The sequence below is a fragment of the Rhineura floridana genome, chromosome 18 (genome assembly GCF_030035675.1).
Source record: "Rhineura floridana isolate rRhiFlo1 chromosome 18, rRhiFlo1.hap2, whole genome shotgun sequence".
Lineage (NCBI taxonomy): Eukaryota > Metazoa > Chordata > Lepidosauria > Squamata > Rhineuridae > Rhineura > Rhineura floridana.
This window is the reverse complement of record NC_084497.1, coordinates 7,606,831-7,624,201: the sequence shown is the minus strand read 5'-3', so window position 1 is coordinate 7,624,201 and position 17,371 is coordinate 7,606,831. Positions and strand designations below refer to the sequence as shown.

The 17,371-nt window shown below is 46.6% G+C and overlaps 2 protein-coding genes across 16 annotated transcripts in view; both read right to left on the bottom strand.

Moving 5' to 3' along the window:
* Positions 1-17,371, bottom strand: part of TCF3 (transcription factor 3) — a 271,367-nt gene that overhangs the window by 141,499 nt on the left and 112,497 nt on the right. For 13 of the 15 annotated variants that reach the window (XM_061601006.1, XM_061601013.1, XM_061601016.1 and 10 more), the window contains one exon: positions 13,295-17,180. The exons of 1 other annotated variant lie outside the window; for it this stretch is intronic. The gene's annotated coding sequence lies outside the window, so the exon portion shown is untranslated. Of the gene's footprint in view, positions 1-13,294; positions 17,181-17,371 lie in introns of those variants that run through there. One more of the 15 variants, XM_061601010.1, reaches the window with a different exon arrangement.
* On the bottom strand, positions 3,825-8,025 carry LOC133372725 (cytochrome b-c1 complex subunit 10). The gene is made up of 3 exons (XM_061601732.1): positions 7,876-8,025; positions 5,640-5,781; positions 3,825-4,161 (listed from the first exon to the last, which is right to left on the bottom strand). Exons 1-2 carry the CDS (start codon positions 7,923-7,925, stop codon positions 5,661-5,663), a joined length of 171 nt encoding a protein of 56 aa, XP_061457716.1. The 5' UTR covers positions 7,926-8,025; the 3' UTR covers positions 3,825-4,161; positions 5,640-5,660.

The window sequence follows — 17,371 nt, the reverse complement described above, 5'->3', positions numbered from 1 at the left end:
GCTCATAGCCTAACCTACCTCACAGGGTGGTTTGTGAAGATAAAACGGGGGGGGGGGGGGAAGAACTATGAATGCCACCTTCAGCTCCGTGGAGGAAAAGCACTGCTGTCCTGACTTACCTGGGAGTAAGCCCCATTGAATTCAACAGGACTTACTTCTGAGTAGACATGGTTAGGCGTGCATTGTCAATAAACTGTACTCATTGCATTCCAGGAATCACTTTGCTTTAACCCAGTGATTCTCAAATGGTGCGCCGGGGGCACACTGGTGCGCCACAAGAGGTGGCTAGGTGTGCCGTGAAGATTATGGAAGTATATTAATATTAAGTTATTTTTATTCATAGTTTAAAATATATTAATATATTTTTAATTTTGTACACGAAGTGTGCCAGAGATTTTTTATATATTTTACAGTGCGCCGTGAACCAAAAAACTTTGAGAACCACTGCCTTAACCTGACAGCGTAGTGCCTCCCCCCCCCCGCATGAATTTCGCCTTAGAGGGGCTCCCAAGCTATGGCCCAACAGCGATCAGATGGTCAGAGACATGTCCGTGTTATATATTCCTACTGATGTTTAATAGCATTTTTATTCCTTTTTTGTTTTCTTTTAGCGTGTTACAGTGTGATTTGTATGGAATGCAAATTGTAGTACAATTTAAGCAATCAACGTAGCAATAAAATGCAATTAAAAATCGTACAGCATCTCGCGCAACACATTGCAATGGCCTCACCACCTCTATGTCTCAATAGCATGTAGGCATGAAACAACCTCCCCTTCATAATGTTATTGGATCTATCTGTTCCATTAATGGACCCATAATATTTATTTTTAAGGAATTGTTAACATTTATAAAGTGCCCAACATTTTCAAAGTGCTGTACATAAATTTAAAAAGTAAGACAGCCCCCATCTACAGTCTCACAATTTAACAGACATGACACGATCTAACAGACATGACACGAAAGGAAACAGGCATTGGGAAGGAAGAGGAAAGTGAGCAGCTCATCTTTCACTGGGTGATGGAGGGGGCCAGGCTGATCTTGGGAGGCGGGAATTCCAGTCTCTCAGCGGCCTGTGAAGCCCTCCGGCCAATGCGATTGGCCTCATCACTCTAGTAGACCTGCAGAATAAATGCTTGTCGCAGAAAATGACGCAATGAATCCACAGTCCTATGGGTTATATTTTGCGTTGGCCATATTAAGAGTAGACCCATTAAAGGCATCAGACCTAACACAGAGAGCCGACATGGTGTCCCCCAGATGATGTTGGTTAGAGATGATGGGAACTGTAGTGCAACAGCATCTGGAGGGCACCACGTTGGCCGCCCCTGGTCTGTACTGACTGGCAGCGACTGTCCAGGTTTCAGCCAGAAGAAGTCTTTCCGAGTCCTTGAAGATGCTGGGAGTGGAACCTGAATGCATAGCAAGTACTCTACCGCTGAGCTACAACTCCCAGAGATAATCTTTAGGTCCTGGTGGCAAGAAATTGTGGCTTAAGGAGACAGCCAGGACCGTCTTGGTTTCCGTAGCTGTGAAATCATGACTGGCTTGCCCTGAGGCCAGTTAATTCTCTTCATGCCACTCAATCTGCAATATGGGAATTTTAACATCCCTGGCCCATCTTACAGGTTTGTCACATCGACTACTAAAATAAGCTTCGGATCTGTTTTTTTCCCCCTTTTGGTCATGGGTTGCATTCTGGGGTAGGGGCACCCCTTTTTCTCTCTTGCCCCGTCTGGAGGACAGTCGGCTATTGCCAGGGATCTCTCAAGTGGTTGCCTGCTGATGACTTTTCCCCTCTCCCACTGCGCCATCCGTTTCAAATCCTGCCCTCATACCACTTTCTCCCTCTAGGTTCCCCTCAACCACCTGAAATGTTTTGAAGCAAAAAGCGAAGTCATTTTCTTTCGTTCTTTCATCGGGGTGGGTAACCTTTTTCAGCCCGAGGGCCACGTTCTCTTGTGTGCAACCTTATGGGGGCCGCACAGCAGGGGTGTGCAAGGCCAGAGGCGAATGTGGTGTGGCTTCAATGGAGACAACTCTTGCCTTGTGGACAGTAAGCTAAATTCAAGCCACAAGGAAGCCAGAGATTTCTACATGCACGCCCCCACCTCGATTCTGCGGCCGGCAAGAAATGGTCCTGGTGGCGTTGCCTCCCATTTTAGATGCCAGGCTCAGACATTCTTATTTATCCAGACCTTTGGTAGTTACTCTAGCCTCTAAAGTGGTGCTCATCTGGTAGTGGGAATGGGGTGTGCCAGGACTTGTCCTCCTGATTGCATCATCGGAAGAGCCTTTTAGGAATTTTGTCTCGTACCTTGTTTTTACATCGGTTTTTTAATTGATTTTATCTGCCTTGCATTTTATCTTGCCTCGTGACTCTTTTTGTATAAAGCAACTAACCACTGTAATAAATGCTGATGATGACTCGGTGGCCTTATAGGCCCCTTCCAAATCTACGATTCTGTGGTAGGATGTATCTTGCTCAGAGCAGATCTGCTGAAATTAATGGGCTCGAGTGAGCTGTGTCCATTAATTTCAGTGGGACTATTCTGAGTAGGAGTAACATTGGATACAACCTGATGGCAGTTGGGTGCATTTAGCCCAACGGAACATGGTTGTCTGTGGCACAATAAATAATGTAATGGAAAGGCTTTTGTGAGCTGAGAGGAGGTTGCCCACCGCATCTCTGTATGAGCCACTGCTCTGGTTCACCTCCCTCCAACCTTCCCTATGGGCAGGGCTGGTGGATACATCTGCTATGTCTTTGTATGGAATCCTTCAGTTGCCACCACGACAGACTTACTTGCCCTTATGTCACCTCTCTGCAGCAGTCCTTATTGTCACCTTGCCTCCTTCAAAAATCAGGAGGCAGCATTAGTTCAGTGACTCGTATCGAACTACAGCAGCTCTAATGCTGGAAGCTGATGTACGTTTACATGTAAGCAAGTCCCGTTGAGCTCAGTGGGATATACTTCCAAGTGGACACACACAGAATTGTGCTGTCGCAGAAAATCTTTCTAGTGAATGAGTTCCCTGCTTTTTCCAATTTTAACGGAGAGAAACCTCGGAAAGAAATGTACTTTAGTTCTCCGAAGTTTGGGAGACAAGAGATTGATGTTGAGTTCTTCCCTCCTCCTTGCAAAAGGGCTCATAATTTCATCTCTTGGAACACAGTGGCATGGGTTTTCTGAAGAATTTTGAATTGGGGGGAAATGTTAGGTTAATTTGCATGAGGCAATTTGCATCAGAATGTTTTCTGAAACCCTACAGTGCGTTCCAGTTTAGCATGTTGATTTTACTGGAATTTAGTAAACTGCCATGCCTGCCTAACAGTGATTTGCAATTGGCATCCCTTCATTGCTGCTAATGAACTTCCAAACCACACCCCTAAACAGAGACGTGAATGCATAGCCCTCCTATGTTGCTGGATTATAACTCTGATGCGGCTGTGCTGTCTGACGGAAGTCTGAGCCCTGTAACACCTTGTGAAGTGGGGAGAACAGGTTCCCCGTTCCTGGACAAGATGGACCTTTGCTCTGATCCAGAAGGACTGCTCTGACATTTTTCTTAAAAATGTGATTCAAAGGAAGAAAAGGTGGCCACTTCTTGCCATCCTGTGTCACAGATCAAAGCTGTCCCAGAATTGTCGGGGTTCTAAATACTGTTCCTAGAGAAAACTAGAACTGGGAAACTGCCCAGCTTCACAGATATTGCGGGAAGCTGCAATGATATACTGCGTATAGTAAGTTGTTGAAATTCTGGTAGAAGTTCTCTCCCCCTCTTGTCCAGGATAAAGCTCACTCTATAAAACAGCCAAGACACTTGTAAAAGAAAACTGACATTTTAAATTATACAAAAAGGCTCAACATTAGCCAAAAGGTTATGTGATGCTTAGATCCGCACAACAGACTTCCTGACTGAAGCCCAGAGAAGGAAAATGTCTACAGAAATGCACATCCCCTTCCGTGCTAAAACAGGTTTTATTCATTTTTGGTTTTTTTTCTCCAGGCGTCGTCGTGCAGCATCTGCCTGTCGAGGAGGAGAAAAATTGAGGTTTCTCACATCCTTTCTGGGAAGATGGCACCAGGCAGCTTCAGGGATTCACAGATTAGGAACTCCAAGGGGGGAAGAAGGTTACCCCGAGACAAGGCAGTGTAGCCTGTAGGGGAAAAAAAGAGAAAAATAAAAGGTAAGGGGTTTCTGTTGTTTTGTAGGAATTGCTCACACAACCAGGAGTAGCTGAAGCAGATTCTCATGCAGCGTCCCACCCTCCTTAATGCGTCTTTTCCCATTAACTCCCCCACCTCTCCCCCGCAGTGCAAGCTGGCACAGCCGGCGCCAAGTGGTGGCAGGGACCTGTTGAGGCTGGTGGGGCGGAAGACACAGGAGGTAAAACCAGAGCCAATGACAGGCAGAGTCAACCAAATCTAGCTTTGCCACCATCCTCCTTCCTTCCGAGTTCTACAAAGACAACCCTAAGCAGGAGGAGGATGACAGCCAGGGCCGCCCCCTGGACTGGTTGTAAGTAGGAAGCAGGTGGGGGGTGGCTGAAGGCAGCCTGAGATTGGTGGGGCTATGCCCCCATTCGCCTTAATAGGCCAGTCTCCACTGACAAGAGCCTGCCAGCAGTAGTGCGGTGGCAAATCCAGAAGCAAGGGGTCTCCCCTCACAGCCACTCCACCTTCTAAATTATATCATAAAATGAGCTTTCAGTCTCTTACTTTGTTTAGAGTATTTTCCCTTACTGATGCATTGCTGCAATCAGTGCCGATCTCCGTGTTTCAGCTAGATCTACTATTTTCTGGTTACATGCATGGGCAAATGTCTGAAGATGCTGTAAAGGAAGGAACTTCCTTGGCTGAGTTTCCCTTCATGGTTGCCATATTAAGGGGAGTGTGTTAGCTGCTGAGAGGATTCTTCTCAGTGGCTGACTGGTCTCCTTTCACTCTGGGTACAATCAACAGGAAAGGACACTGAAGACATGGGGACCCTGCTTCTAAAATAGTAAGGGGCTAAGACCCTCTGGACAGCCAGTGTGGCATAGTGGTTAGAGTGTTGGACTATGACTTGGGAGACCAGGGTTGGAATCCCCACACAGCCCTGAAGCTCCCTGGGTGACCTTGGGCCAGTCACTGCCTCTCAGCCTCAGAGGAAGGCAATGGTAAACCACCCCTGAATACCTCTTACCATGAAAACCCTGTTCATAGGGTTGCCATAAGTCGGAATCGGCTTGAAGGCAGTCCATTTCCATTTTCAAGACCCCATGGGACCCTGGATGACTGCAACCCTGTTCACCAGCGACGGGGAACCTTTTTTTTAGCCTCAAGGCTGCATTCCCTTCTTGGGGGAAATGCAAGCCCCATACACCAGGCTTGCAAGGAAGGGCAGGGCCTCACTTTGGCTCTGTGCTTACAAAGAGGTCCAAGGGTTCCTTGGTGCAGGGCAAGAGGAGTTGTTCCTGGTGCTGTGCAGCCCACCTCCCTGCCCCAGCTGCCGAGGTAGGGAGGACGTTTGGAGCTCAACACAGTTAGGACGAGTGAGTTGTGTTCTCCCATGACTGAAACGGAACATAAGATTCATTTGGGGCATTTCTATCCCCTAATGGCCTTGCCACAAGCTTTATCAAAAGATCCTTACCCTGTCGGGAAGGGCAGCATCTCAGTCATCTTTCTTAAACTTGCCGTTGATCCAAGGGACGTAATCGAGAATCAGCCTCCAGTCTGTCATCCACACCACCCCCACGGCACCCACAGAGGTCCACGTTGCCATTGTAGGCACCCTGGAGGGAGGAAAAACAAAAATATTATGTCTTGGACAGCAGGGACAGAAATGGGACTTCACGTTCCTGCGAGTTGCCCCTGGCACATTTGAAGTTTCACCTGCCCAGTTTGCAGAGTCCTTTTGGCCACCTCTGTACGGTGCCATTTGCCTTGTGGCCATTGCAGAAACTTCAAAGAGCATCAGGCAGCCTCTAGGGACTGGGGAGAGGTCATTTTGCACCATCTTCCCACTTGCCTATACATCTGTCTCCACTGCTTTTTAATTTAAATTTAATTGTTATTATTTTTTAAAAAAGACCGTCCCATCCCATCAGGCTATAGGAGAGGGGATTGCAAGGTCTCTCCATCGGCTCAGCTGAGAGTCCAGTGACTGTTGGTTCTTCCTCTCTGTTAATGAGGTCATAATTGTCATCATCAATCCAGTTTGTCACTTAACAGAAAACATCTCTAGGCAACTTTGTGTTTAAACAACCATCCAATCTAACATAAACACAGCAATCAGTGCTATCATAGGTCACACCCACACCATACACTTAAAGCACATGCCTTCCCCCCCAAAGAATCCTGGGAATTGTCATTCATTAAGGTTGCTGGTAATTGTAGCTCTGCGAGGGGTAAACTAGTTCCCAGGATTCTTTGGAGGATGCCATGTGCTTTAGATGTATGGTGTGGACGTGAGCATATTCCCGCAAAAGCCTGGCAGGAGAGGCAGAAATCAGAGCTTGGAAAAGTTACTGTTTTGAACTACAAATCCCATCAGCCCCAGCCAGCATGGCCACTGGATTGGGCTGATGAGAGTTGCAGTTCAAAAAAAGTAACTTTTCCGAGGCATGTCTTAATCAGGCCCTGAAAGCATGTTAGTGTCACGTGCCAGGTGGGTCTCACAGCGGACAGCATTCCAGAAATTGGAAGCCACAACTGAAAAGGCCCTCCAAATCTCCCTTGGATGTGGTGGGGGGAGGCCTGGAGATGGGCCTCCCGTGATGAACTCAGGGCCCAGGGATATTCAAGAAGGGAGAGAGATGTTGGATCAGCCTTTGCCAACCCATCAATGCACTGGGCTAGCAAAGGCGGAGTTAGATAATGGGGTCCTGAGCCATACAGGGCTTTGTAGGTTAAGCCCATAAAGGTTAAGGACCCCCGCATTAATAGATCAAACAGTCCCTGCCCACAGACTCTAAATAGATGCAATACGAAAGGAAAATGAAAGGAGGAGGGAAGAGAAAAGCAAGCACCGGAGCGGCTGCCTTTTCCTTGGCCAGCAGACAGACCCAATCTGGGCTCCCCCCTGCCATGATGACCCTATGGGGAGGAAGAGGACGGAACCTCCCGTTGGCCCTTGGAAGCTTTTTTTTGTTTTTAGCTGAAAGGAAGGGGAAAATGCTAACACATATCAAATGTTTGTGTTGAGTGGGGGCTGATGCCCATTGGGACTGGTGGGGCGGAAGGCAGGGAGACCAAACACCGGCAGCACCAGAGCCAACGCCAGGCCCAGCCACCAAATTCTAGCTCTGTCCTCATCCTCACTGAGGCTGCGGAGGAGGATGCTGATGGTTAATGCCATCCCCTGGACCGGCTGCATTGTAAGTCAGAAGATAGGCAGGTGGGGGCTGGCTGCTGGCAGGCTGCATTTGGTGGGGGCAGCACGCCATTCACCCTAATGGATCAGCCTCCGCTGTTTGTGTTACAAATTCATGGCTCAGAAAAATCAGAGAGTCCTTTGGCCCCCCTCCCAATCTAAAAAAACAACAACACAAAAGGAAAAGGCGACGGGGAGGGAGGACAAAAACTGCGCACAGGCACAGATCGAAGGGGCTGAATTTCAAGGAAGGAAGGAAGGATGGATCTCCCCCCCAAGGCACACGATTAATAAACAAGCCTCCCCATGGGGCTTGCCACGGGGGTGGGCACCTGCTTGGCAGGACGCCTTTAGTCCCACTGCTCTTTCTAAAAAGGGGAATCCCCTTCCCCGCAATAAAGAAGCAACTGAGGAGGATGAGAAAGGACGGGGAGCAATTGAGGGGCTTCCACGGGGAGGGGCTTCACACGGCCCCCCATCCTCCGCAGCAGGCCCGCCACGCCCCCTCGCTCACCAGCTGCGCAACAGCTGCACGTAACGGGGGCCCAAGTACTTGCTAAACATCCTCGCCGCTCGCAGCTTCTCGGGAAGGTCACCTCTTCTGCGCGCGTGTGCCCTCCGCTGCACGCCTCCCTCCCCCCTCCCCGCGCTACATCACAGGTACGCATGCGCAACGCCGTTACTGCCGCTCAATGACGTACCCAACCCGTTGTTTCACCGTAGATCCTTAAAGGTTAGACTCACAACCGCGCTGCCGAATTTTGAGCTTAGTTTGGGCGCCATTTTGGGGGGTGGGGATTCGCTCCCCCTATCTTCCAGGATAGAAAAGTGGGAGCAGCCCATGTTTTAAAGAAGGATAAAGCCGGGGCTATTAATTAGAATGATAACAGTTATTACGATCAATTATTATTACTATCATTTTATTATGATGATGATTGCAGCTTCTATTTTTTTTTTAAAAAAAATGGCATTATTATTAACCCTTATGAGGTCCCAAAATGTTCAAGTGCTATCCATATATTAAAAGTCCCCCACTTGCAGGCTCATAATCTAACGGACAAGATACAAAAAGAAAGAGGAAATCAAGCATAACAGATCAGACACAAAAGGAAAGGGAGAGGGGCAGGGAGGAGGAAAGCAAGCACTGGAGCAGCTGCTTCTTCTCTGGTGGATGGGTGGAGCCAGGCTGGCCTCCCCCTTGCCCTGATGATCTTCCTGGGAAGTAGCAGGTGTAGCCTCTTCGTCCCCTTTCCTTTGGTTCTGTAGTCCTACATGCCAACAATGTATGTAGTTATTAGATCATAAATACTTGCTTACATTCCTCCAAGGAGCTCAAAGCTGTGCGTGCATGGTTATGCCACCTCTGTTCCATTGCATCCTCACAACAGCCTCATGAGGTAAGCTAGTATTTGCTTATATTTAGAAAGATTGTGTTGTTATATACCTTCAAGTCGATTACAACTTATGGCGACCCTATGAATCCTTTTTGGATGCATTCATAGGGTTTTCACAGTAATAGGTGTTCAGAGGTGGTTTACTATTTTCTCCCAAACTGAAGGCACCTGGTATTCGCAGGTCTCCCATCCAAAAATGAACCAGGCCGGACCCTGCTTAGCTTCTGTGTTCAGGGTAGTATGGCCATAGCTTAGAAACATTTATAGACCGCTTAGTTACAAAACTCTCTAATTGGTTGTATTCACATACCATTGGATTGAAATCTAAGGTTTTACAAATGTTTTATAAATATGTTTTATTGTATGTTTTCCATATTGTTACTTACATTGTAATGGCCATTGGCTAAAAACAGTAACAATAAAGACTACTTAATTGGTGGTAAGCAGCAGTAACGCAGCCGAAGCTCTGCTCACGGCCGGAGTTTGATTCCAACGGAAGGAGGAAGTCGAATCTCCAGTAAAAGAGGTCGAGGTCCACTCAGCCTTCCATCCATCCGTGGTCGGTAAAATGAGTACCCGGCATACGCTGGGGGGTAAAGAAAGGCCGGGGAAGGAACTGGCAATCCCACCCCATATATACGGTCTGCCTAGTAAACGTCGCAAGACGTCACCCTAAGAGTTGGAAACGACTCGCACTACAAGTGCGGGGACACCTTTACCTTTACCTCTGCCACTGTAAATATGGCGCCAGCGCCATCTAGTGACAAAAGCTACATAATGACTCAATTCTCATATTACAGCTCGAGCTGGGGAAGAGAGGACGCATGTCTGTGAAAGGAGTGGCTACAGCCCTGCAGTGTAGTCTGGCACTCCTGTAGCCCCATATTGGAGGCAGAGTCCGTGGCTGATACACGACACTTGCAGTGTTCATTGTTAAAATGGCAGGCTAGAGGTGGGGTTGAGGATCAAGACCTCAGTTTGCAACAAAGGGAAACCTATTTAAACGATGCCTAATCCCCCCCAGACCAAACGTGGCGCTCAGCTGGCTTGAATGTTAGGCCCATTGTCATTTGCACTGTTTAAAAAAGTCAAAACACGTATTTGACTCTCTTTGATGCTACTCTTTTATTGAGAGGGGAGAGCACACTCAAAATCAACCCGGAAGGACGACTCGGTGTGTGACTCTACCCAAAAGTCTATGGGCAAGCTTTGCCGGCTTTCCTCGCCCTCTCTGCTGAACGCGCTTGCGCGGCGCCCTCTTTACTTCTCACTCAATGGTCCTTCTTGTCGAAGGACCCCGCCTCTTTGTTTTTAGTTTTCAATGGAAGAGGGCGCGGGCTGTCTCGCAGTGCCTGAGTGAAGAAGGGCTGGAGTTTGAATTATGTTCATTTCAACTATAATCAGCCAAAGGCTCTGCGGACACAACTTCAAATATGGCTGCGCTTGATAAAGTGCAACTATATATCTGCAAAAATACATTTGGTACGATTTGCAAATATGTGTCGTTTTTTAAAATAGCAAAAGTGGATCCCACCAGTTATTTAAAAAAACCACTCACCCACCTTTGCCATGCCAAATACATTTGTGCAGGTGTTTGTGTTAAATAGGGTTGCACTTAACTGATGGGATCCTGGCAACTATTCTCCCCCCCTTTTAAAAGCCACCACGTAGCTGCATTGTTGTTGCTATGTGTTTTCAAGTCGATTATGACTTATGGTGACTCTATGAATCAGTGACCTCCAGTAGCATCTGTCATGAACCACCCTGTTCATAGCTTATAAGTTCAGGTCTCTGGCTTCCTTTATGGAATCAATCCATCTCTTGTTTGGCCTTCCTCTTTTTCTACTCCCTTCTGTTTTTCCCAGCATTGTTGTCTTTTCCAGTGAACCATGTCTTCTCATTATGTGTCCAAAATATGATAACCTGAGTTTCATCATTTTAGCTTCTAGTGATAGTTCTGCTTTAATTTGTTCTGACAGCCAGTTATTTGTCTGTTTCGCGGTCATGGTATCCACAAAGGTTTCCTCCAACACCACATGTCAAATGAGTGGATATTTCTCTTATCCGCTTTTTTCACTGTCCAACTTTCACATCCATACATAGAGATCGGGAATACCATGGTCTGAATGATTCTGACTTTAGTGTTCAGTGATACATCTTTGCACTTGAGGACTTTTTCTAGTTCTCTCATAGCTGCCCTCCCCAGTCCTAGCCTTCTGATTTCTTGACTATGGTCTCCATTTTGGTTGATGACTGTGCCAAGGTACTGATAATCCTTGACAAGTTCAATGTCCTCATTGTCAACTTTAAAGCTACATAAATCTTCTGTTGACATTACATTAGTCTTTTTGACGTTCAGCTGTAGTCCTGCTTTTGTGCTTTCCTCTTTCACTTTCATCAGCATTCGTTTCAAATCATTACTGGTTTCTGCTAGTAGTATGGTATCGTCTGCATATCTTAAATTACTGATATTTCTCCCTTCAATTTTCACACCTCCTTCATCTTGATCCAATCCTGCTTTCCGTATGATACATTCTGCGTACAGATTAAACAAACAGGGTGATAAAATACACCCCTGTCTCACACCCTTTCCGATGGGGAACCAATCGGTTTCTCCATATTCTGTCCTTACAGTAGCCTCTTGTCCAGAGTTCAGGTTGCGCATCAGGACAATCAGATGCTGTGGCACCCCCATTTCTTTTAAAGCATTTCATAGTTTTTCATGATTTACACAATCAAAGGCTTTGCTATAATCTATAAAGCACAGGGTGATTTTCTTCTGAAATTCCTTGGTACGTTCCATTATCCAACGTATGTTTGCGATATGATCTCTGGTGCCTCTTCGCTTTCTAAATCCAGCTTGGACGTCTGGCATTTCTCGCTCCATATATGGCAAGAGCCTTTGTTGTAGAATCTTGAGCATTACTTGCATGGGATATTAAGGCAATAGTTTGATAATTACTGCATTCCCTGGGATCCATACATGGAGATCAGGAAAACCATGGTCTGAATGATCCTGACTTTGGTGTTCAGTGATACATAGCTGCATACAAATTTACTCAGACTTCCTTGAAGTACTTTCACCCTATGCAATTGTAAGCCGGAGTGAGGCTTTGGGACTTTTTTGGTTGCAGGGTAAGGTAAAAGTGCCTTGCCTAAATAATAATAAAAATAGACAATGCCCCATTCTTCATAGCAAGGATTGCTTGGTACATTGCTGGAGGCTCTACTCTACATTCTGTAACAATTTACAGCTGTCTGTGTTGGACATGTTTAAAGGCCAGGTAGAGGAACATAGGAAGCTGCCTTTTACTGAATCAGACTCAGTGGCCCATCTAGCTCAGTATTGCCTACACTGACTGGCAGCGGCTCTCCACTATTTCAGACAGGATTCTCTCCTAGCCCTTCTTGGTGATGCTGTGGATTGAACCTGGGACCTTCTGCATGCAAAGCAGACGCTCTGTCACTGAGCTACGGGCCATCCCGATGTGTCTTCATTCTTTTGGTTAAGGACGTGCCAGGCTGAGCAAGGGCAGTGAACCCGTTGGCCTCCAGCTGTTGCCGGCTCCGAACTCCCATCATCCTTGCCCGTTGGCCATGCTGGCTGCTGTTAGGAGTTGGAGCCCAACAACATCTTGGAGAGCCGCAGGTTTTCCCCATCTGTGTTCTGGGAAGAGGCATTCCCTTGCTCTCAGGAGGGAAATGCCTCTTCTAAACAGAGATATTCATCTCTTGCATTCAATAGGGAGTGCTGCTTCTTAGATCAGGGATGGGGAACATCCATGGCCCTCTGGGATGAAAATGTCCACTATCCCTGACCATTGGGCATACTGGTGTGGATGAAAAGCTTGACATGGACAGGTTCCCCATCCCTGTGCTAGAGATTGTATCCAACCAAATCCTACTCAGGGTAGATCCATTGAACTTAATAGGCACAACTGACTTAGCTTCATTCATGTTAATGGGTTTACTCAGAGTAGGGCTTAGTTGATCGCAGCCCATTAAACTGAATGAAGTTAGCATTGGCTACAACCCATGTCTTTTAATGTCAGTGGGTCTGCTCCGAATATGACTCGCAACGGGTGCAACCCACCCATTTTGTCCTAGGATAAGTTACCAGTTTCAGATGATATACATGCAGCCACAGAGCCCGGAATGCATGATCCCTCGGTGCCTTAAAACCATGGGGAGCTATTCACTGCTAGTTCTGTTCAGAGTAGACCCACTGAAGTTAATAGACGTTGACTTAGGTTCATTAATTTCAGTGGATCTGTTTAGGCTGAATGCAAACCATAGGGACACAGGGAAGCCACCTTATACTGATATGTTTGGGCCCTACAGGGTTTTAGGCCAGGGGCATTCCTAGCTGTACCTGGAGGATTAAAGCTGTGTCTACTCAGTAAATCCTACTAAATTCAGCGGGGTTCACTCCTAGATAAGTGGGGTTAGGATTGCAGCCTTAGTCTTAAAAAAAATAAGAATTCTACCATCCCATCAAGGAGAGCAGAAACGATGGGGAAAGAGAGCAAGAGAATGCCATGTAGTACAAGGTAAAACCTTTATTACAACTTTTTCATTGATAGGTATACAACATCTGAAAGACAGAGACAGGGACGGGGAGGGGGGGGAAAGGTAATATTGTTATAAAATGTCACATTTATTGCTACATTACTGTTATATACAGGACAGTTCTCAAAATTCTACTTTTAAAAAAGTTAAGGATTATTTAAAAATTCCAAATAATCCAGCCAGCTGTTTTTTTTCCTTGACACTTGTATAAAATTATTTTTTTTTAAAAAAATGAACACAATCCATATCTTGAGGCACTCGGAAACACAATTCTAACCCCCGTGCTCCCCCATCCCAGAAATTTGTGATTCAGTCCAAAAAATGTGGGTTAATCCCCCCCATCCTGCCCCCTCCCAACCCTCCAATACTTTCCCTCCCCTTTTTTCCATTTTTTAAAAACTGGGATTAGGCATATATATATATATTTATACTATATATATATCTTTCAAAACTATAATGTGTATCTGATTTAATAACAAGGATCTCAGCCATTTATGTACAGCTGGATTTACATTGTAGGCAGCAAAACAACATGGCCCCGATCCAAAGACCAGTTAGATATGACTTCAGCCCGATTGAAAGCAGAGGGATTTAGTACCGAGTCCATTCTTTTCCATTAAGACTAAGCCATGACTAACTGGAATTGGACTGGGGCCACTCCCCCCCCCTCAAAAAGCAAGGATCCTTTTAAAAAAAATTTTATATAAAAAGCCCTAATAACAAAACCCCCTTGAAAACGATCAAAATGGGCTCCCCTGCCCCTCCTAAAAAAATATAGCTTAACGGGAATCAAGGTACATTTTGTTCTCTGCATTGCTTGAACCCCCATTTTCTTTTTTTAAAACAAAAAGTTAAATCCCCCCCATGATGCTGTTTCTACTAAGACTTTTCTCCCCTCCCTCGTTTTCATTTTTGCTGGTTGTCCTTTAAAAAAAACCCCAAAACCTCCTAACACCCTCCCGCCCACCACAAAAATAAATATCCCAAGATCATTTCGGACATATCTATATTACAAACTTTAAAAAAACAGTTTCAAACCCATTTTTAAGTTATCGTAGCTATACCAACTGCAGGCACTCTGGAAAATGAAAAGAGAGGGCCAGCTTGCAGAAGGTGTGAGCCTGTGCGTGTGTGTGTGGCAAAGCGTTCTTAGCACCCTCATAAAACTGCAGGATTCCTTTAGATGATCAAAAAGAGGTCTGAAACTGGTTTAAGAGTTTGTAGTGTAGACACACCCTTTAGAAAGGTGAGCTTCCCTCCCTTCCCCAACGGAACAAAAATACTCGCAAACAATCAAAACAGAACCAAATCTTTAAAATGAACATCTTCAAAAGAAAAAAAAATAGCTTGTTTAGAGCCGGTGGACTGGAAAGTTTTTTTTGGGGGGGGGGGGGAGTGGCAGTGTGTGAACTGGCACTGAAGAGGAAGTTGTCACAACACTCCTTTAAAGAGCTATTTAGCCAGGGTGGGGACGAGGAAATGGGGAAGTTCTCGTGTCCACGTGGGCTGGACATGCCCAGAGTACCTGGCTCTTGCAAAGCCATCTTTACCCGGGTCTATCCTGGTCTCCAAATTCCCTTCCATGAAAGGGTGTGTGTGGGGGTAGGCAGTGGTTCCTGGATGGGTTCTGCGGTGTTTGCAAAGGGTACCCCCCCACGGCGCCTCCTACTACCAAGTGCCAACATTGGGACCCCAGGTCAAAATATCAGAACTCCGCAATTGGGGCAAGCAAGCCAACAGATGGAAGAGGTACGGCCAGCGGCTCAACAGGGCTGTCAACACATTTTACTGGATTTGCTGGAAAAGCACCCCCCCCCCAGCCACCGGTATGCAACCCTTTATGCTCTGCTTCTCTGCCACTGGAATGGTGTCTCTGCACGTCTCCAGTGGAACTCATTATGCACGCTACGACCTCTTCCACCCCCTAAAAGCCAGCATTCCAAGACTTGCAACCGCAGGTTCGGAGCCTCCGGTACCCACACGCCAGCCTCAAAAAGGCCTGTCACCTGGAGGGCAAACGTGCAGAGCTACGCTTGGAAGAGCGGGAGGCCACCACAGGAGCCAGACCCTCCGTGAAGCTGGGCTGCGGGGCTGCTGGCTCTCTCCCCTGCACAACAGGGGCACGGATGCAGCCTCGCAGCAACTTCTCTGGAAGCTGAGGGATGCCAAGATGCTACTGCTTTCTGTCCACAAAGAGGTGGGGGAATACATCCTCAACCCGGAGGGACAATCCAGCGAGGGGACAGCTTGCGACACACAGGGACTGTGGAAGCGTGGCGCTCATGGATCCATCTTCTGGGAGGGCGTGCGCCTGTCGCAACAGATCCTGTGCAGCAGCTCGGAGATGTTGCATTCTGTGACCATCTCCGGCTGCCCCAAAGCCACCTCTTCCAGTGTTTCTGGGCTCAGGAACCTGTCCTCTCCCGCCCCCCTCCACCGCCGTCTCCCTTTTGCCTCGATGTGGCTCTTTTGTTCTTGATTCCGTCTCCAAACTGGCAGCATTTTAATATTTTTTTTGCTCACAGCCTCCCTCTCTTTGCTTTGTTCCACGTCGGTTTGCTCAGGTGCTTTTCAAACGAAGAAGGAAGGTGAGCTGGTCTCCCATCTCCTCATTGCCTTTTGAAGCCGGCGTATTCTCAGCTGGTGATGTCTTCCAAGTCCGTGGCTTCCTGTCACCTTGATAAGTCCGTTTCAGGGATGCTGCCATCTTCAGTTGGGGGGCTTCCCCCCACATCAGAAAAAGGGGAACCAACCTTTATTTTTGCTTGTAGTGTCTTTGCCTCCCATGAAACAGGACCGCAAATATATATCTATATTTTTTTTTGGGGGGGGAGAGTTGTACATAGGAGCAAGGAGCACAAAATATAAGATTTGGGACAATTGTTTGGGCTGAAAGGGAAGATATTCTTCCATGAGCTACTGGATTCCTCTGTCACCTCTCCCCCCTCCTCCTCAATTTTCAAAAAGAACAGAGATAACAGCATTTCCCAATCTTCATTGTGGAAGTTGCGTGTGAGCCTGCCTCGCTAAATTCACGTTTGCGGCGTTTTTGGGGAGTCAAAAAGCGAACAGTCTCGTTTCCCCTCCCCCCTCCTTGTCTTTCGTTTCATTTCCGTTTTGTTTTGTTTTGAAAACATCCAGTCTCTTAATACAAACTTTTAATATTTCTGGTTGATCTTATTTAAAAAATAATATGCAACAGTAACTATAGAAAAACAGCAGCAGGAAAAAAAAAAGCAGGCGGAAACAAGTCTCGTCCTTCTTTTTACACTTTTTTTCCGTTGCTTACAAAACATATGCAAAAGAAGCTAAAAAAAAACAACCCGAAACAACCCCCCCCAAAAGGCATTACTATGTTTGTTCTACATTTTTTAAAAAATCATCGTAACTAATGTTCTTCTTTAAAAAAAGAAAAGAAAAAGAAAACGCATAGGCACAATTTCTTCCTTTCTTTTTTTTGCTGGCCTTTTGTGAACACAAGCCACTTGCAATGTTAACACATCCATCCACCACCCCGCTCCCCCTCAGTAATTGAAGGATATGCACTGACAGTTCCAGAATATACACTTAAGGCAATCTTTGCTGTTGATTTTTTGTAGTTGCTGTTTTGACAAACTTGTTGCTTTTCCTTTCCTTTAGAGAGAGAGAGAGAGAGAGAGAAAGAGAGAGAGAGAGAAAAAAGTTTCTTCTAGCACGCTGAACTTCCCGCCCCCCAGAGCCGCACATCAGCATTTATCAACAGGACTACAGTTTTTCCGGTGCAGACACACGGGTGGGTGAGGGAGGGATGTGAGAGAGAAACAGCCTCCCCTTCTTCCTACAGACAACTGCTTGCGGGCGAAGAAAAGAAAACCATCTGTGGAAAGACAAGTGGGTGGGGTGGGAGAGAAATATGGCATCCCTGAGGTTCTTCATCCAAAAACACACAGCGTAACGGTGGGTCTTTGGACCCAGTGCAAGCGAAATCCATCGCTGAGCAGAGAATCAAAGAGACGAACGACCAAGAGCATTGTGCTTTGGCCAACGTGCCTGGTTCACCACACTCAA

Coding starts and splice junctions, on each gene's coding strand:
- LOC133372725 (XM_061601732.1), bottom strand. CDS start 7,925: ATGTTTAGCAAGTACTTGGGCCCCCGTTACGTGCAGCTGTTGCGCAGC. Junction 5,782..7,875: donor GTGCAGCTGTTGCGCAGCTG/GTGAGCGAGGGG, acceptor TCCTCCCTCCAG/GGTGCCTACAATGGCAACGT.